This window comes from Aedes albopictus, chromosome 1 (assembly GCF_035046485.1).
Source record: "Aedes albopictus strain Foshan chromosome 1, AalbF5, whole genome shotgun sequence".
NCBI lineage: Eukaryota > Metazoa > Arthropoda > Insecta > Diptera > Culicidae > Aedes > Aedes albopictus.
Window position 1 is genome coordinate 98294160 of NC_085136.1, and position 21146 is coordinate 98315305.

At 44.6% G+C, this 21146-nt stretch overlaps 3 protein-coding genes across 3 annotated transcripts in view; all 3 read right to left on the reverse strand.

Annotated features, from left to right (window-relative positions):
* Positions 1 to 1170: 1170 nt before the first annotated feature.
* Positions 1171 to 2317, reverse strand: LOC134285381 (uncharacterized). Its single transcript, XM_062846006.1, has one exon. It carries the CDS (start codon positions 2192 to 2194, stop codon positions 1382 to 1384), a length of 813 nt encoding a protein of 270 aa, XP_062701990.1. The 5' UTR covers positions 2195 to 2317; the 3' UTR covers positions 1171 to 1381.
* A 1857-nt stretch (positions 2318 to 4174) lies between these two features.
* Positions 4175 to 7499, reverse strand: LOC134288803 (uncharacterized). Its single transcript, XM_062854685.1, has 2 exons — positions 6342 to 7499; positions 4175 to 4183 (listed from the first exon to the last, which is right to left on the reverse strand). The coding sequence occupies exons 1-2, from the start codon at positions 7497 to 7499 to the stop codon at positions 4175 to 4177; spliced, it is 1167 nt and encodes a 388-aa protein (XP_062710669.1).
* Positions 7500 to 10836: 3337 nt separating this feature from the next.
* The window catches only part of LOC115256555 (uncharacterized), a 61999-nt gene continuing 51689 nt past the window's right edge, over positions 10837 to 21146 (reverse strand). The window contains exon 3 of the mRNA XM_062845076.1: positions 10837 to 14313. Coding sequence (XP_062701060.1) covers positions 12758 to 14313 — 1556 coding nt within the window. The 3' untranslated portion in view covers positions 10837 to 12757. The remainder of the gene's footprint in view (positions 14314 to 21146) is intronic.

Here is a 21146-nt window from a genome sequence, read left to right on the forward strand (position 1 = left end):
AATGGTGGAAGTCTGCACCGGATAGACGAGAATGCTTCTGAACAGACAACGCAGGTTTCCGATTCCGCACAGCGCGCTTCTGGAACCGTACTTTGCTACGCCAGTAGTAACCAGCAGACCACCACCGGTTCAGCATCACCAACAGCCACAGCGGTTCAACAGGGTTCACGCCGTGCAGAGTGACGGGCATCATTCGGAAGATCACGATTGGCTTTGGCTGCACAGCGTGAACGTTGCAGTTTAGTCCTGTGGCCGGCCTGACGAAATGAAGCAGCGGGTTGTGACGCTCCTCACAGCCTTCGATGTTGCAGCGGAAGCTTAGCTTGCAGCCGGCGTTACCGTGCTCATTCAGGCACAGTTGGCATAGCTTCCACCTGCGCACCGCTTCCCATCGCGCTCCGAGCAGGAGCCTCCGAAACTTCTCGCAGTTCCGGATCCGGTGATCCACTCTGCCACAAATCCGGCAGGGCTTCCTTTCCCTCCTGGCTGGACTCAAACTCCTACTCACTTCCACGTCATGCGAATGCACGTAGCCATCGTGCGTTCTGCTCGTCAATCCTCTCATCGATCCAGATTCTCCGGAACGGGGGGTCCCTTCTCCATACGCAGCAACTTCGCTAGCGTCCTTCACGATCCTTGACAGGAAGTTGGATAACGTCCGCAGCGTCACCACTTTGGTCTTCCTGCGATATCGTACCCATTCCAGCTGGATGCCAGCCGGTAGCTTCTCCGTCAGCTCCTGGATCAGCATCGGGTTGACCAAGTGCGTCGTTAGTCCGGTCGCTTTTAGGTGATCGGTAAGCTGCTGCACTACCACTCCGAAGCTGATGAAACTCGCCAGCCGATCCGCTTTCGGTGGCGCTGCATTGTGCACCTTCGCCAACAGCATATTGCGCAGTCGCTCTGGCCTGGCATGCGCAGTGTCTCGATAATCTTCGAAACGGACTTCGGCAGAAGTAGTCTGCTCCTCACCGCCTCCAGGGCCTCTCCTTTCAGGCACTCCTGTAGCCGTGCCAAATTCTCCACGTCGGAAAAGCCGCACGCCTTCGTCGACTTCTCGTAGCTGCTGATGAACATCGGCCATTCTTCCATCCTGCCAGAAAACGTTGGCAACTTCCTGGACAGGAATTGCCGAGCGGATATCTGCGCCTTCGTCGGTTCTCGCTGCCGATTCTTCCGCCCATCCTTCTCTTTTCCGCTTTTCCGACGAGGCTTCTCTTCCTGTTTCTCTTCTTCGGAACTTTCCGAACTTTCTTCGCTGCATTCTTCCTCCTCTGCGGAGCTCTCCTCTTCCTCGCTGGAACTATCTTCTTCTTCTTCTTCGCAGCTTTCCACCTCTTCAGCGGACTCTTCTTCTTCTTCGGAACTCGCGCTTTCCGACTCAATAATCTTCGCCGCGCCCGATCAAAAAACTCTCCGGCAGACTCGATGGTCCTCCAACCGGCTTCAGTGTCAGTTTGCGACAAACTTTCGGAGTCGAGTGTTTGTGGTACGCTCCTCTCGGATCTTCGAAGTCCGCTACCGTCGCATCCGCTATTCCAGGCTTTCCATTCCTCGACTTTTCCTTCTCGAGTCCTTTCCCCGGCTTCGTCTGCTCCGATTCCGTCTTCTTCTTTGTTCCGCTTTTCGAGCTTCCCACTTCACCGCCTCCGACAGCTTGCTCCAGCTCCTTTTCACCATCGGCCGCTCCTGAATTCCGCTTCAGCTTTAACTGCTTCAGCTTCTCCTCCATCTTCGTCCGCATTTGGTCGAGTTTCCTCTGATGGGCTTCTTCTTCCGCGAGCTTCTTCGCCATTTGCGCCTGTTCGAACTCGAGTTCCATCTCCCGCTTCTCTTTCTCCAGCTGCTGGCGCATCTCGAACAGCTCCTGCTTCATCTCCAGACGTTTCCGGTGCAAAATCTTCTCTTTCTCCATTTCCCGCTTCTGCTTCGCCTTCTCCGCTTCGAGCTCTTTCAGCCCCTCTTGCACATCAGCAGGAACAACACCTTCACTTGCACTTCCGACGCACTTCTGACAGCACCACGAAACGTCCTTGACATCAGCTGTCACGCCAACACAGCCGAAGTGATACCACCGCTGGCAGTGGTCACAAAATACCATTTGCGATTCCTCATTATCCGGACGATCGCAAGCCGCGCAATTGAAACCTGTCCTGTCAGGACTTTGAATTACGGGATTTGGTCGGAACATCATTAAATTTTCAAGAATGTTCGAAATCGGACCACCCTATTCAAACCGAATTTTCAGAGCAGCACTTGTTTGTTGTGTGACAGCTTGAAACTACATTCATTATTCAAATGATAGCAAAATACATTATAGATACCGTAATCCGGGGTCTAATTGATCACTTTAAAACAACTTTTGCGGATAACATCAGTGCCTGTTCAAATATTGCCAAAAGAATTTCTGTAAAACCAGTACCCAGTGGATCTCCATGGAACCATGTGACAGATTTTTGTTCAATAAATTTAAACTTAAATAATAAAGTTAAATAACTTCAAATATCAAAATATTGGAAATGCCAATTAAGCATCGGTTGGAAAGGAAAATTTCCTTCACCGCTTAATTTTGCTCTTCTAAAACCGAATAACACGTCTAAAATCTTACAACTATTGAATTTAATACTTTAAATGCAAAATTAAATTTCGAAATTTCCCCTAAAACGCCTAAAGGTAGGCAATTTCATTTGAAATAAGTGATTTATATTACAATAAATGACTATTTCTTCATAAAATGAACTTTTTATAAAAAATTTCATGTTCTGATTGGCTGCATAACATCCCAACCAAGGCTCCACAAAAATGTTAAAACAGATAATTCACGGGAAGTCCTATTAGCAATTGATTGTTTAGCAGCAATGATTTCAGCTAAATGAGAAATATATTGCAAATTCCTTGAAAAAATAAGGCAAAACTAACTTTTTTCTAAAAAAATAAAAGTCTACACTCATCTCTAGATATCAACGAATCAAATGACGTCAAAAGTTTAATATCATTACGACGCTTAAGAGTTCCTGGTATGGAATTACAATATAGTACCCGAGTGATCAATTTCACCCCGCTGATCAATTTGACCCCGGTTTACGGTATTTGATTAATATTGGTTTCTTTTTAAGCTTACTCCTAACCACTTACATTTAATGGTTTATCTTTATTTTTCCTTCTAGGTACAACGGTTTCTGGCGCACTTTCAATCCGATAAGATCCTGCAAATTATCGAACCATTCAAAATAATAACAACAAACGAATTTGCTTAACTTTGCTCACCTTGGGAAATCACAAAACACTACCACGACTATTTGGCACAGCAATAGCTACTCACGCTATTTTACGATTAAGAATCGCACTAAATTCAACTTGAAAATCAGTTAGAACTTCCCTGGCTTAAACTAACTTTCTCCTATTCGCTTTGCCGTTTACAAACCATTTTGTTGATCTTCCCTGTTATCTTGCTTATGTTTTTATTTACTTTCCCACTCTCTCTGGCCCAACATACTCACTCATAGAGCTTGCTGACGTTTATTCGCATCTCTCTTTCAAGCATGCAGGCGGGATAGGATTTGTTTTCATCGAGAAACCTTTCCTGATGACAACAAATTCTATTCCGCCTGCATGTTTGAAAGAGAAAGGTGGATAAACGTCAGCAAGCTCTATACACGGAAAAAACAGATTACCTAAAAAATACGTTAAAAGAACGCAAAAATAAGTATACCGCTTGAACTTTTAACGCAGCAGTGGGTTGTTTCCTCGCTCTCCCGCTCGCATTGTTGTCAAAAACAAAGCGAGAAGCAGCTACCTAGCCGATAATGTCCGTGCGAGAAGCCAAATTTGGGTTTTTTGCCGTTTACCCAAAAGTGGGTTTATTTCAACCCACTAGGGTACTTCGAAAGTTATCGCTAGGTAGAAAGAACTTTGCGATGGGTTGCAAATTTCTGCCGGCTTCAAACGGAAACTACCCACTCAGAGCTTTAACGCGGTATAGCCAAATTTGGGTTCTCGCACGGAAGAGCCGATATGAGTGAAAAGAACCTATATTTGGGTTGATTTCTGGTTCCGTGCAGATATGCTCCGCGCACGGTTCGTCCATCAACCGGGGTTGTCTCGTCCTGTGTGAATCGCATGCTGCGCTCTAGTTGCGCTGTCGAAGGGTGGTACGCAGCTGTGCTAGCAATGGTCAATTTATCTGTTTTGCGGATGAAATGGTTATTATTGCTAGAACATTTGGAACGGTTGCAGACCTGTACATACACCCGCCTGAAAGGCGAAACATTGAAGGTCGGACTCACGGTGAGCGCGTCGAAAACAATGTATATGCTGGCAGGCGGAACCACTAACGACAAGGAAAAATGGGCGGGGCATGTTTTGAGAATTCTTGACAAGTATAGGACGCGTCTGATTATTATTATTATTATTATTATTATTATTATTTTATTTTAATCCATCTGACTTACGTCTTAATGAATGTGTACTAATCTAACTAGCGACTGCCGGACGTGCTGAAGCAATAATTCTGCTCCGAAACTCTGCTGAAGAAACTCCAAATTCGAATAAGTTAGCCACGTCGTTGAAGGCTCTCACCATGGCGGAAATCGGTTCATAAAAGCCAAATTGTGAACGGTGAAACGGTGTCGCAAGCATCCGGTCAAGTGTCCAACGTTGAATACGTGTAGGAGCGATTAACGGCAACTGTGCCAGAAGGTTTGGACAATCTATATCGCAGTTCAGGATTTTTGCAACAGTCACTGCTTGTTGGATAGTCCGACGACGCTCCAGAGTGTCGAAGCCTACCAAGCCGCAGCGCTCAACGTAGGGCGGGAGATTAGCGCGGTCCCGCCAAGGTAGTAATCGTAGGGCGTAACGTACAAAACGTTTCTGAATCCGTTCGAACCTATCGATCCAGTTTGCTTGGTATGGACTCCAGACAACTGATGACGTTTCTATGATTGAACGAACCAGCGAGCAGTACAGCGATTTGAGGCAGTGGATATCGGTGAAATCTTTGAATGTTAGTTTGGTGTCAAGCAGTATACCCAAGTCTTTCACTTGATTGACGCGCTGATTACTAGTGTCGCCGATTTTATAATCCATGTGGACAGGAGCCGCGGAGCGATGGAATGTTATTACTTGACATTTGCTAATGCTAAGTGTCATGCGGTTTTCCTCACACCATTTAGCAAATATGTCTATTATGCTTTTGGTCGAAATACAAAGTGACCGAACGTGCGAAAATTGATTTTTAACCTACTTAGAAATGTCGCAACTCAATTTGGATTAGTGCATATTGTTGCTCTTAATTAGCTGAATGATGCGCAACAGAAAAAATAGATTCAAATTTACTTCGCAGCTGCAACTTCGCATGTGCTTCTAGCGACGACTTCGATTTGGTGGTGCGACGATAATAGCAAACTCTGCAATCTGACGCAATCCGCCGGGCTTTCGACGACAACGTAGATCTTAAGGTCATCGGCGTAAATAAGCCTACAGCCAACACCCAGCAAAGCAGCAACGTCGTTGAAATAGAGTGCGAAGAGAAGAGGCCCGAGGTTACTTCCTTGTGGTACGCCCGAGGAGTTCGTGAACCAAAAGGAGGTATATGATCCAATCTTGACGCAAAGTCTCCTACCACATAAGTAAGATTTTAGCCAACTTACAGTAGCGGTCGAGGCACCCAATTTTGCCAACTTGCACAAGAGAATGCCATGATCGATTTTGTCGAAGGCTGCCTTCAAATCCGTATAAATTGCATCTACCTGTTTTCCGTCTTCCAAATGGTTGATGCAATTAGAAGTAAAAGAGAGCAGGTTGGTCGTTACTGACCTGCCAGGATAAAATCCATGCTGGTCGGTGGAAATATACATTTTTGTTTGGGCAAAAAGGCAATCATTGATAATAGTCTCAAATAATTTTGAGCCAGCGCATAATGACGTAATTCCACGGTAGTTTCGTACATCCCTCTTATCGCCATTTTTGTACACTGGGAACATGAAGGATTTTTTCCACTGCTCAGGAAATTTCTTCTGCTGCAGCGACAGATTGAAAATTCTGCACAGGGGAACAGCGAGGACATCAATACAACTCTTCAAAACAATAGCGGGGATTCTATCGGGTCCAGGAGCGGTGGATGTTTTCAGCCTCTTCACGGCTTTGCGCAGCATTTCATCCGTCACGAACGGCACATCGATGTCGCAAAAACTTTCAGGAGCAGCCGAAGCAGCTACTGTAGCATCGTCGGGTGTTGCGCACTCCTCGTTAAAAACGCTGGTAAAATGCTTAGAAAAAAGGTTGCACTTTTCTGAAGCACTTGAAGCTACATCATCGTTGGAAAAAATCGTTGCAGGTACACCATCGTTTTGTTTTCGCTTCGAGTTGACGTAGTTCCAGAACCGTTTGGGGTTATGACGCAAGCTGTTCTGCACGTTATCGACATATTGCATATATAAATGACTGTTCAACGATTTGTAAGCATTGCTTGCTGTTTGAAATCGTTGCTTGAAAAGCGGCGTTCGTAGTCTCCGATAGTGGCGCTGACATGCATTTTTCTCGCGCTTTAGCGAGCGAAGTCGTGCATTTCCCCATGGTGGTTTCGCCGGCAATCGCTTTTTAGGCACATTCGAAGACAGCCAATTCGCGATAACATCCGTATAATTCTGCACCGCAACGTCCACATCCGAACAAGTCAAAACTTCAGTCCAATCAATGCGCGCAAGAAAGTTGTTCAGCGAAGCAAAATCGATGCGTTTATAGTTCAACGGAAGCGTATCTTCGTGCTCGAAGAGAGGTTCGCTGTCACCAACGAGTAATGTTATTTCTAACGGAGGGTGCGGGCGATCAATCTTCACCAACGGAACTGCGGCTTCGGCGATGACACAAGATTTAGTGTTAGCAAACACCAAATCCAAGATGTGATTCCAAGGATTCGTCACGAAACAGAACTGATTCAAATTCAGCATAGCCATGTTGTCTAGTAAGCATGCACTCGCCGGACCAACACTGACGGGGTCAGCAGTAATAAAAGACGACTCACTCTGCTTCCACACGAGGTTGGCTTGATTGAAGTCACCACAAACGACAATCAAATCATCGTTGCCCGCAGGTCGAAGACTGTCACATATAGCATCACCGAAGCGTTTCACAAATGGAGGATTGGAACGCAACTCGGGAGGGATATATCCAGCGCAAATAAACAAATAGGAATTTGCAATATGGACACGGGTCAGCACCAATTCGAAGCCTTCTGTAGCACACCTAATCAATGAAGAGGGTAGCTTGCGATGAACGGCAATGAGGACACCTCCTCCAGACTTCTTTTGACTGTTGGTCGTATCGCGGTCATTCCTGTAGACTACATAGTGTTCGCCAAATAGTTGTGCAGACGTTATGGTTGAATCGAGGTTGGTTTCCACAAGAACAATTACATCGTATTCACTCCCGTCCACGGCAAGGAAAAGCTCGTTGATCTTAGTGCGCAGTCCACGGACGTTTTGGAAGTACACGTACATTTCACGAGTGTTTTGTGAGGGCTGAAATGATTGCACGAACGGTGGTCTGTCTTTGGGAAGATCAACAGGAAAATACTCGCCTCTGACGGAGGTGCAAGCACCTCCGCCGTCCTCCAAATATCGCGTTGCTTCAATATCATAAGCGGTATTCTCTCCTCTAAAGTTCGCTGGTCCATACGGGGCTTGATCATCATCCTTGCATTGGTCGAGTCGTAAAACATTGAGAGATATCCCATCACTGTCAGTCGACTGAAACGGATAGGAATTCGGTGCGGGATCGTCAGGTATTAAAACAAAATACTCGCCTCTGGTAGAGACCAGTTGGTCTCCACCGTCCACATTATAATGTCCTATGCTTGATTCACTTCCATGGCGTTGTCCAAAGGGGTCCCCGCAGTAGTAACCTTGTCTGGACGTCGTCTGCCGGGTTGCTGTTCAAATTCCCTGAACAAGAGTCCGGCCGGCCACGTTGAAGAGTTCAATGCTAGGGTCCGGTGATCAGGGTCCAATCCGATCTTGAAGGAGACGTAACTCAGCTTGGTAATATCGGCATCCTTAACAACCAGACGCACAACATCGAAGGAGTCCTGCACATCCAAAAAACGAGCGACGATTTTCTGCACATCCTCTACCTTTACCAGTGGCTGAAATCCTGACAAGTAAAGCCAGAATTTCTGAGGTTGTGGAGGAGGTACGATGAATGGAACAGATAGGTCAGATAGATCGATCGTGTTTGTTCCGCGTTCAGCGACAGCGACAACCTGGACAGGCTGACCATTATTACCACGACGACGTTTGATACCGGTTTTAGGCCACTGCGGTGTACTAACCGATTTAGCAAGTGGGCGCTCCTTATCGACGCCCTCGACTTTCTTGCTCAGAGCTTCAACCAGGCTGGTCAACTTCTGCACTTGATCTGACAGCAAATTCAAATCCACCGATGGGGGCGGTTGTGGACTCTTCGTCTCTTCGATATACGTGCAAACGCTGCGACCGTTGAGTGTGTCTCTGCATTTGGGGCAGATAAACATAGCTTGGCCATTCGAAAATAGATCTCGCCCAGCAAATACAACCGCAAACTGAAACCACATCGAATGAGCGATCGCCACCAAGGAAAAGAGCTGAACTTCGTCACGAAACGGCAACGACACCAACAAAGCAGATCGACAAACAATACGTGCTGGACAAAGAAGAGGATAGCGAAATGGAAACGTGTATTGATACTGACTCTGAACCCGATCCAAAAGATGTGGAAGGATGGCTAGCCGTATATAGCAGACGATCACGACGGATGGAAAAAAAGTTGGCAGACTATGAAAAATTGAATACGAAATTATTGTAGAATTTTGAATAAAGCCCGACCCGAATGATCCTTTGGATTAAAAGGTCGTTAATAAAACAAAAAAAAAAATAGATCTCGATTTGCCCGATTGTTGAAACCGCAGCATTTCTGGCTAATGTGAAAGTACGTATCACAAAAGCCACATCGTATTGGTGATGATGAAGAACTGCAGCCACGAACCGAGTGTTGTGGCGAGGAATTGTTGATTCAGTTTCATTATGATTTTAATATACCTAATGCTAAATAAATGAAATGAACGTCAGACGCTGATCGTGCATTTCCAAGGTGGCCTTCAATTTGAAGAATCTGAAATCTGAAATGAATACATCGTGCTGAACATATTGGTCAAAATGTCCAGTGAAATTTGGGATCTCCATGTCGGGCACCCTGATGTGGGACGACGTAGAGCTTGGCGCGGCTGATGAAGAAGATGAAGAGGCTGTGGTGACATAGGTTCGGTTTTATTTATGGAAAGCAAGATTCCTTTGGCCAGAAGGCACCGATTTCTTCCCTGTAATCCTCGACGAAACGCTTGATGAGTCCGAAGGCTATGATCCACCGTTCCTAGAAAATGTCAAAGTGGTGAGCGAGAGGCCGCGTAGCACAAAAGGAGCACGTGGACAGCCAATTACCTGATTTCAGGCAAGAATTGGCTTAAACAAATTTCATAAGTTTCAATGATGCACGTGTTAGGTATATAGAACTTCGGAGATTTTTCTACCTTGCAATTTTCGGTGTGTCGAAGAAGCAACAGTCGATAGCATCCACAGAACTACAAAATGCGATAAAAATTATCGTCACGAAAACATAATCGCCCAATGCTAATTATGCTGTGGTACGCAAACCCACTGAGTAGATGGTGGTAGTGAGCAAACGTCAAACAGGAGCAAAAGCGATGCAAGCGCCTTGAGTGAGCGATTTGCGAACTACGGAATATTTAAATAATCCATTGAAAAGGGAAACGATGGGAAGTGAGTAGAGTGAGACGTCTGTTTGTCTGTGCACGCTCTTTCCCCATCGACCAGTGCATAGAGTAACGTAGGTTTCTCGTGATAGACATACTGAAACACAAGTCTAAAATATCTGCATCAGCCATAAATGGAGACGGAGTCTTCTTAATCTGCGAAACAAACGTAGCGGGGACAATGTCTCTGGTCTGGTCATCACCCTTTAATCGGCAAGATCCAGCTATGCTACTCGGACAACGATTCAACATACGCCAATAAGATGGTCCAGCTGTGAAGAGATCGTTTGTTGACGAACTTGTAGCGTAGAAGAGCAGTGGACGGCCATCAAGAATACATATAGTGAAACCAGCGAGAATAACCAGGGTGAGCTCTGCGCACTTAGCGAAAAGAGTGGATCACTGATGAAACCTGGCGGAAGATTGAAGAACGGATAGAAGCAAAGGCGGCGATTGAGCCGGCAAGAACCAAAGCAGCGAACGAGTCCCGTCAACGGTATTCAGCTAGGGCTGCCAAATCCGATCAGCCAACACACCGAAATTCGAATTTTTAATTCCAACGTGAAATCTGTGCTATTGTACGCCAGCTAAACATGGTGCGTGCCAGCAGAGACTACACAGATGCTACTAGTTTTCATCTACCAAAGTCTACGGTTTATAATTTAAGCTTGGTGGTCTCACAACTAGATCTCGAATACTGAGCTCGATCGACGATGCCGATATTAACAGAAATTCCAGAACGTAAATGGAGGTGGGATGGCCACACACTACGAAAAGGCGGAGATGAAATCTGCGTGCAAGCGTTGGATTGGAATCCGGTAAGGCATCGTAACAGAGGCAGACCCAGGGGTGGTGACGAAGCCTTAACAAGGAAATCAAGGGAGTCAATAGGAATCTTACCAGGGCCCAGGGCGCGCTCAGGGTGAAGATCTTTAACGTTGGCTCTATTACCCCCAGAGGTGCCCAGGCTACATGAGTGAGTGAAGTATGAGGTATCATGGCTGTGATATTCAACTTCCATAATGATTACAGTTCATGTTTAGTAATAATCTTTATTGCTCGTATAATTTCAGCACAATCGTTTCACGGATATTCTTCAATACATATTTACTAAACAGTTAAAGTAGTTGGGTACATCGGTGTTAGGGACAATCGGGTTTGAAATGATCAAGGAGCGAAGGAATTCGGACAGGATCGGTTGTGGAAGGAGTGGGGGTTTCCTATCAGCTAGAGAATAAATTACTTAGCTCCTAGTAAGGCTAGCACGTGTACTGTAGAGTATAAATATGATACATTTTACTCGCACAAATATATAATTGCTTATATATTTTCTTTATTAATAATGTTAGAAGGAATAGCAGAAAACAGTGTCACTAAATGAATAGTTCATAGTTCTTTTAGAATTCGCATCTTGTTCGTATGATAGATTCGGATTAATGGAGACCTTAATTGCTATCTAATAAGTATCATGTTAGCTTAAAATTCAAGTGGGTTCGGGAACAGGGTAGGATCAAACATAGAGGAAGGCATTTTCGTTGTGGATGTGGGAATCGAGGTTAGTTCGTTGAGGCGATAGTATTTACTCCCAAATGGAGAGATCACATTTTTAAAATGTGACCTCGTTCCATGGCTGTTAGCTTAACAGAGAATAGTGAACAACAGAGTATTATAAGCTTTAGTTCGGTTTAGAGTTAATTCAATAAATAAGACGTGTATGCGTACGTGTAAGTGGAATAAATAAATAAAGGATGAGGAAGGTCGATTAGAGTATACTCGCATGTACGTGTTTACAGATTGCATTTCTCGCTTTCAATGGTTCCACGATGTGACGGTATGTACGGAGGTACGGCTGTTTGATTTTCTTGAAATTTTTGTTTGTTATAGTCCCAATAATTAAATATTTTGCTGCGTGCTTTCATGTGCAAGCAGCAACCTGAGTTAGTGGAAGTTTTTACGAGCTGGAAAGTTCAGTTCAGTTTCTCCCGATCGAAGCAACCCGTCGGTTTCGGTTTCCATGGGGAGAACGAGGGGTTCGCAAAGTGGAACCATTGGAATTGGTTGAATGAGTGAATGAAAGAAATACGTTGAAGAAGACACCCTACATTTAAAAAATACTTTAGCAAACATAAATAAAAGAAGCAAATCAAGTGCCGAGCGCGCTCTGCTGCTTGACAGCATTTTCTTTAAAAGATAATTAAAAATAAATATGGCGACCCATTTCTGGCAGTCGGCTCTTTCTTTTGGTCGCCTGCCAACCGCGGTAGAATGTTTGCAAACACGCGTGATCATCCCTTTCCTTTTTTACGATGCCCAAAAGAAAGCCTTCTGCCTGTCAGACATTCGCTTAGCAAACTTAACTCCTAGCCTACTACTGGATTGTGTTGATTCATTGTTCCCCGCCTGCTGCTTTGATGAACTTTGTTCTTCCTAATAGCGTGTGTTTTACGGATTTCGATTTACCAAACGATAACAATTTCAACATTTAACGAAACAACGAGGCGTGTCGCACTAAAACAAAAACTCAACGAAAACGATTTTACGTCAATGTGGACAATACCGATTTTGATCCTTTCGCGGGGCGCAGCATTGACTAAACTATGTCTATCTAGAATAAATAGAGTATTAGGTTATGATTTAGTTTTGTTTTCTCTAGCTTGGGTTTGTTTACAAAACAGCTACCAGCTTGTGTGCGGTAGAAGAAACAATCTCAAAGCACCTACAATCGTTCAGTTTTGTTTGTTCTATTTCTGGCCTACTGTGTTCTATTGTTGCTTTGTGACTAATTAAAGATGGATGAGTTGCGTGCGTTCAACACTGAGAAACTTGTACTTACAGATATTAAGAGTTATGTGTTTGTATACGTGTGTTAGCTTCATTAGTGTCAACTATTGTGTTTGCTGTGTATGTGTGTTTGTGTGCCCGTATCTACGCTTTGATCAGCGTAGCAACTATCTACGAGTGGAAATTCCTCGACTTGACTGATTTGGTGGATTTGAGCGTGCCGCTGACCATTGAGCTAGGACCGCTGGACACGATCGAGGCCATCGACGGGCTGAGGTGTGGATTGGTGAAGGCAACCGCTCGTTCCTTTCGCGAGGCAAACGAGAACGGCTTCAGCCTGATGCACAGGAAGGCGGATGTTACGCACGAAGCCAGCAAGATCGACAATAGCACAACGATCGTTACCGTGAAACCGGGAGTCGTCATGCAGATCAATCCTTCCTCCCGAGCTGGGAAAATCATGGTGGAGTCGTTGGTGCTGTTTTGGCTGCCGATGGGGAAGGTCAGATCTCCCGGTGACACAACTCGGATGATACGTTTCATACCGACATCTTCCTTCTCTTCCGGTTCTCCAGCGGCACGAGTACGACGGATACGGCGATCATCTCGCTTGCGGTTGGCAAATACATGTGCGTCGAGCGATTGTGGAGGCGGTGGTGGTGGTCCGTACTGCTGATGTTCAGGTCCTCCGGACAAGTGGTGAACGTCCAAGACTCCTGGATCGGTGCACTGCTCAGGACACTGGTAACGACAGATCTGGATCGTACACTGGAAGTGAACCTCCATCGAATCAGGGAACTTGAATGCCTGGAAGTGAGCATACGACAACACCGACGCGCTTGCCCCGAAGTTCTTGATCTTCGTAAACCGAGACATCAGCTTCGGTCTCGTCACACATCCACGCTGATCCACCAACTGAATCGGAGCTCGCTTACCATCGTGAGCCATGCAGTTTCTCACCAACATATCAAACTTGCTGTCGTCGTCCTTGATGGCCAGCACCATCGTCATCGTTTGGCCGATCTTTACCAATCCGGACACCTCCGAAGCCCATGGTCCCTTTCCGACCTGAATCTGCATCCAGCATCCCACATTATCTCCAGCAAAGTCCGCTCGAATCACGTCCAACATATCCACGGGGAACGGCCGGAACGTTACGCTCTTCTCGTACTGATCGTGCCACGTGCATCGCAGCTTCCTGGCCTGATCCCAAACCTCCTGCACCTGAGGATCGTACTGCAGTACAATTATGTTCTCGAAGTAAGATCCCGCTCCCGATTCCGTTCCCGAATACCCATTGTACAAAGCATTATCAGTATTTCCGGCTGTTCCACACTCATTAATCCCAATGTCGAAAGTAGCCGAACTCTTGCCCAACCCGGCCGGCAAGTGGACGCAGTTGATGTTGCTGTAGTGACCCTTCGAGAATATGATACCGAAGAAGGGCTTATCGAACTGAACGAACACCTTCATGCCTTGCTTTTCACATTTCACGTCCAGCGAAACGATCTTGGGCATGTCCTGGAGCGGCGAAGACCACAGGTCGTTCCCGGCGAGGGGAGCGCCGTAGAGTTTCTCCGGAGCCAGATCGATGTTCGGTTGAAGCTTCGGTGGCGGCAACGGTGGTGGAGGGCCGTGGTAGGCATGGGCCGATGGCAGTTGTTGCTGGTGGGGAGGCGGTGGCGGCGGTGGAGGGCCATACAGTTGACCGTGACCGTGGGGAATACCTGTGGGTGTGAGAGAGGAAGGTATGAAATACAGGGGAAGTATTGTTACTCTTTAGTGCAAAACTTTTGAACAATTCTAGTGGACGCTTCAGTTGTTTGTCTCGTTTGGAGCTAGGATACCAGATCGAGATCAGAATCCTCGTTGGAAGAAAGGGAAACGGCTTTTCTACAGTTTCTGGTTCTAGCGATGGCTATGAACATATGATTATACACTACCCGCCATAAATATAGAATCGCATATTGCAATACTCATACTGAATATTGCAGCGCTCTAAAAAGTTTTGCATCACCCGAAAATGTGACTATTTCAGGTCTTTGAGGTACAAATCACTTATGACCCCCTCTAATTCTTTTTGAAAATGCAACTCTTAACCACAACCTTATTGGTCCATGTTTCTTCCTTATTTTAGGTGATGCAAAACTTTTTGGGCGCTGCAATGCTGAGTATTGCAACGATTCCATATTATTGGCGGGTGGTGTACATTAGTACACTAGTTGTATTTGTAGCGGGGAGATATAAAGTATATAGGAAGACACAAAGTAGGAGGAAAGGGACAGACCAGGGATTGAACCCGAGACCTTCTGCATACAAATCAGAAGGGATAGCCACTAAACCACCAAGCCTGTTATCTAATTTTATTCCCAGCATTCTTCAACAAAACTTCTAAGAAATCTATTCCAATACTCTTCGGGATCACCCCCAGAAGTTGAGGAGTATAGTATGAGAGTGTGCAGGATCTAAGGTAGGAAGGGCAGGGATCCTAAAAGGGAGCAATGGTGTTTCAGAGAGAATTCAAAATGGGTTTCGTGAGGATTTCAATTAGTTTTAAAGAATTTTAGGTGGTCTCAGAAAGACTCAGAGTGTCTGAAGAGGTTTCGAGGACTCTCACGAGCATTTCACAGGGCCTCATAGAGCTTAGGGCATTTCAGGAGTGTCTCAGGGGATTTCAGGAGGGTTTCAGGGCTCTGAGGCGCATCAGGCGGTTCCATGAAGGTTCCAGGGATCCGTATAATAGTCTGGCCGCTCCAGGTGCCAACTAGAAGGACATTTTGAAAACCTTGCAAGGGCAGAAGGCGGCTGCCATTGGTGGGAAGGAGGGCAGCTGGGAGTGGGGTGGATGTGATGACAATGTGGTTTAGCAAATCGAAGGATTTTCTGGACACTCGATCGCGGAAGAAAAGCAGTGTTTCAGAGGGTCTCAGCTACGTTTCACGAGGTTTCCGAAGGGTCATCCAAGTTGTTTTGGAGGATCTCAGGGGATTCCAGTAAGTCTAACGGGCATTTTAGAGGGTTTCTCGGGCGTTTCAGGGAGTATCTGGGAGTCTCAGAGACATTACATGTGGACTTAAGAAGTTTCATGGGGGTTTCAGGAGGTTTAAAGAGCGTTTTAGTGGTGTCTCAGAATGTCTCAGGAGATTTTAATAAGCTACAGGGTTCCCAGAAGATTTCAGCGTAGCGACACGGATGTCACATGTTTTGCCTTTCTCGTTCACCTAAGTGAACTGAAAGGCTATATGTTCACACAAAATCCAAGATGGCGGCTCCAAATTTATGATGGCGGCGGTTTAATGGAGTTTTGAACCCTAAAACCACGCAATTTGGGTATATTTTATATGGGGAATTTGGCAATTTGGGTATATTTTATATGTCTGGAGTCCAAAAGTGGCAATCATAATATCCAAGATGGCGGCATAAAATCCAATATGGCGGCATAAAAATCAAGATGACGGCTATTTAATGGAGTTTTAAGCCCTAGGAGTCCAATAATGGCGACCAGAATATCAAATATGGCGGTCCAAAATCCAAGATGGCGTCTCAAAATTCAAGATGACGGCTGTGTAATGAAGTTTTAGACTCTATAACATTGCAAAATGGGTACGGGGAAGAAGTCTGGAGTCCAAAAATGGCGACCAGAATATTCAAGATTGCGGACTTAAATCCAAAGCGGCGGCTCAAATTTCAATAGCGGCTTTTTCTTAAGGGTTTGAGGCTCAAATAGCAAAAGCCAGATAAACGATAAATTGTAGAATTAGCCTAGGTTAAAATACACAGAATTAAAAACTTAAAAAAATAGATAAACGATGTTATTTCTGGAGCCATGAAATGAATTTTTATCAAGCGTATAAAAATGCGATATTCATCAACATGTGACTTAAGTTTTGTTGAAATGGGTTTTCGAAGGCACGAGAAAGGCACCATCACCACCAGGTGGATTAATTAGGGTTTTTTTTATCTTAACAACTCCTTTGGAAAATCTGTATCCCATACAAAATCTGTATCAAAACTCTATAAGGGCCTGTCCATAACCTACGTAGACTCTTAGGGGTGGACGGAGGGGTCTTGCCAAAATCTACGCTCCATACAAATTTCGATTTTGAATGCGATGGAGCTATCGGAAGCAGTAGCGAGAGCATGTGGTGCAACAGTACCGAGAAAGGGTGAGCCGCGAAACTGCTGGTATTTGTTGTATTGGTGAAATGTAACGTTTAGCATCACACCTGAGAGCTAGATAACATTTTAAAAGAACTAGATCATAGTCAACTAGAAAGGAACGGAAGAAGATTTTCCAGGACCGCTTTCAAGGGTGAGATTACAAAGCGCGAGTGCCATTGCTACAATCGGTTGTGTCTGCTAGCAGATGCCAACGCTTGATGGCAACGATCAAGGTTCCAACGAGGCCAGCCGAAATGTCTCCTGATAAGTTGAGGGTAATTATGGAAGGTCTCTTTCCAAAGCACGACCCAAACACATGGCCACCTACACCATATGTCGATGAGATGGAAGCAGACGCCGAAGAAAACCAAGTTTCTGATGATGAGCTTCTGATAGTGACATTAGGATTAATAGTGATGAAAGCCCCCCGTTCGGTTGGTACTCCCAATATGGTATTGAAGGCTGCAATCCTTGTGTTTCTGAATATGTTTAGGACAGTGCTGCTGAAAGGTCTGAACGATAGCTACTTCCCATACATTTGGAAGTAGACCCAGCGACATACCTGTTGGCAAAGTCATGGAGAAGATCATCCTGAACACGCCGGTGAAACGCACGAAAAGAGAGCGGCATGTCTAATATGAAGATAGGTAACACTAGTTTACAGCATTTTTGAACTCGGTAAGCTGATGATTGTTTTTGGTGTAGAATCATGCCCTCAGTTCGAAAACGCGAAGGAAAAAAATTACAGTATAGCGAAAATTTTTTCGACTTTCCATACAAGGTTGATGATTTGAAATCGATTTTTGTTCTATTATTAAGCAAAGTCGCTCACTTCACACATCTCATTCTCCGTAATCAATGCTCCGATTGAGCTGAAATTTTTACTGTATTTCGCCTACATATGATATGTCAAATAAACGTTGAGAAAGAATTTTTTAATTATTTTTTTCTTATTGAAAAAAATACATTTCTTCATATAATTTTGGAAATTTTGCTAAAATTTAAGGAGATCGTCCCCAAAACTCGCCAATATCTTGAATTTTATCAATCTGACGCAAAACCTGTATTCAAATGATCGAATGGTATTATATTCAGCTTTTAATTAATGGAAAAATATTTAAAATTGGTTGAACAAAACGCAAGATATTTGAATTTTATAAAATTCCATATTTTAAAAAGTTGTAAAACTCGATATTGAGCTAAAACTCAAAAACTGTTCTACTTTAAATTTTTTGAAGCACGGTTTCGAAATCTGCGCTAAATTATGCTTCAAAAATGTTGGTCGTTGACAGAAGTTCACGACTTTTGTTTTATTTTGTAAACAAGTGTAATCAACGCTGCTGTATCCAGGATCTTACCGAATATCAGAGGTGCGAGAAGAAGCTAGAGACGTATTCTGGCGGGTGTATCATTCTCGCTCCATGCTTAGGTATGGAGTTCCGGTATGAGCTGCAGTATTGAGGTTGAAGAAGAACACAACAAGGCTAACAAGCACATTCTGGCTTCTGTCAATAAGTGTGGCCAGTGCGTAAGAATAGCACGCGATATCATCGGAGGCAGTTTGCGTTATAGCCGGGATGATTCCTGTTCACATCACTCTGGTTGAAATGCTTTCAAAGAAGGTGAATTGCAAACGCAAGGAGAATGCTTTGCGTGGACTCATTGGCTAAGTGGCAACACGAGTGGAACAACGTGGATAAAAGAAGGCAACCCGAGCAAAATCTGAGAGCAAATTGAAAACTAATTTTGTTGTTGTGATATTGCAAATTTTTATAACTCGTTTTGGTCGTTTTGACGGTTAAACTTCAAAAATGAGAGCAGAAAAATGTTCTGTGATAGCAAATTGAAAACAACCCAACAAACATTGTTGTTGTACAACAGATGAACAATCTTCTCTTCAGCATGATTTTAAAAGTTTTGGCTGAATAAGCTGTTATTCAGCTATCATTGTTAGTTGGGAACTCCTGCTATCGATGATAGCATATTGATAACTGTGTTTTGTTATCAGCGCAAGAAAAATGGAAAATCGTTAAATGTAGAGTTTTTCGGTTGATATCAAATCATAAATGCAATAATATAATTGCACTAATGATATATCCCTAGAATAACTTTACATAGTTTACTATCCTAACACTACATAATTACTTATATTAATTTAAAATGACAGCAAACCCAAAACAAAATTTGAAATCAAATTAAGTAAATATAAACTGAGATCAAAATGTGATATCAATTTGTTGCTGAATACAAATCATGTTTTCGATTTGCTGTAATTTGTTGTTGGACTTTGTTCGAGAAACCTACCGGCTCATTCCAAATGTGTCAGTGTGGTCGTTCAGAAAACAGAGTGAAGTGGACTTTCAACTGACGCAATGTCTGTCAATTTCTGAAATCCAGCCTGCTCGGTCAACGATCGAAAAGACTCCGAAACATGTGGTGCTCGTTTGTCCACGGTTTACAGAAGTACGTAGTGAGATGGCAGTGGGCGGTGCTGGTGATTTCGATCCTGAAAACATCGTAGGTGGAATGCGTTGGACAGAACAGAACGATCACGCAAATCATGTCGTCGCTGCAGCGAAAATGACATGATGACCATAGGGCCAGGAAGTAGTCCTGATACATCGTCCTAGTCTCCGACCGAGTTGCGAAGAGAATGACTGCGACCTAGCTGTGCTTGCCAGAGGCTGCTGATTTGTTGTCAAGCAGAGCCACCCTCATATTTATACCCGATGCGGTAAGCTCACGTGTATTCAGCATGACCATGTTCCGGTTGACGGGTTTGATTCCCGGTCGGTGTAGGAAATTTTCGTTAAGCAAATTTCTTCAACTTCGACAAAAGTTGAAGAGGAAGCGTAGCAGGCCAATTGAAGCAATTTGTTCTTAGATTGTACCGTATTAGTGGGTTGAGTAGGAGTTCATTCCCGCACTACCTGAGCTATCTTCTCAGGTGTCTGTTGCACATATTTGCCTTATAACCCTCCGTAGCAAAGAAATGAAAAAAGGGGTTTCAGGGGCGTTCCACAAGGTCCTAGGGGATCTCTAAGGCGTTTCATAGAGGTACCAAGAGGTTTCAGGGAGTTTCATGGGGTCTCAGGGGTGTTTTAGGGAATCTCAGGGGCATTTCAGGGGGCCTTAGAAATATTCAGGGTTATTTCAAGGAGGTTTCAAGGGCTCGCAAGGGATTCAGGCGAACTTTAAGAGGTCTCAGGGGAGTTTTGGGGAAAGGGAGGGGTAGAGTGTACGTACAAGGATGTCTCATAAGGGCATGAATCTCAGGTTATCAAGACGTTTCAAGAGCGATTCAGTGATTTCAGGGGTGTTTCATTGGGGCACAGAGGGTTTAAGAATGCCTCCAGGAGGTCTTGGGGACCATTTCAGCCTCATGGGGCTTTCAGGGGGTTCCAGGGGTTCTCAGTCGAGTTTTTCAGCAAGCCTCAGGGGCGTTTTAGGGGGTCCCAGTGGGTCTCATGAGGGCTCCAAGGGGATTCAGGGAGATTATATTGGGACCCATGCGATTTCAGGGGGCTTCACGAGGTCTCAGCGGCATTTCAGGAGGCCTTAGGATGTTTTGGGGGATTATTTTCTGGAGTTTCAGGTGGTTTCATGGAGTCTCAAAACCAGAAATGTTTCAAGGGTCCTCAAGGGGTTCCATTGGGATTCCAAAAGTATCAGAGGCCTTTCGGGATAGTTTCTGAGAGTCTTAAGGGGTTTTAGGATTTCAGAAAATTTTAGTGAATCTCAGGTGCATTTCAGGAGGTTTTATGAGGAATCATGAGCATTTCAGGGGCTTATAGGAGTGTCTTTGAATCCCTCTGACGCGCCTCCCAAACTTCTTGTACGCCTGTGAAATGAGTTGAAACAACCATGAACCCTCCTGAAACTCCCTGAGACGCCTTGAAACCTATCTGACCCCCTTTAATTGCCCGCTGATTGTCCGTAAAGCCCCGTGAAAACCTTAGAAACCCCCTGAAACTCCCTAAAGTCCCTTGAAACTTTTTGAAACATCTTGAAACACAGTAGAACCCCTGCTGAAATATCTTTGAAACCTTCTGCACTTTCTGAAAATGCGTCCAAAAATATTTTGAAACTGCCCTGAAAACCTCTAGAAATGACTTGATACGCCTCTGAAAACCCACTGGACCGCCATTGAAAGTTTCGTAAAACTGCATCAAATCCCCTGGATCTTCTTGAAACGCCTTGAAATTCCCCTGAAACATCTCTGAAGTCTTCAAGAAAGCTTCCTGAAACCTCCAGAAATCCCCTCTAAATCGTCCTCAAACTGTCTAGGGCGCCTCGAAATCCCTCTGAAACCCCCGTTAAAACTCCATTAACTACCATTATTAATTCAGGACTCGAGCACTACAAAAAAAGCTGTGCTGGTCACATGCAGCACGAGCGT

Coding starts and splice junctions, on each gene's coding strand:
- LOC134285381 (XM_062846006.1), bottom strand. CDS start 2,194: ATGATGTTCCGACCAAATCCCGTAATTCAAAGTCCTGACAGGACAGGT.
- LOC134288803 (XM_062854685.1), bottom strand. CDS start 7,499: ATGTACGTGTACTTCCAAAACGTCCGTGGACTGCGCACTAAGATCAAC.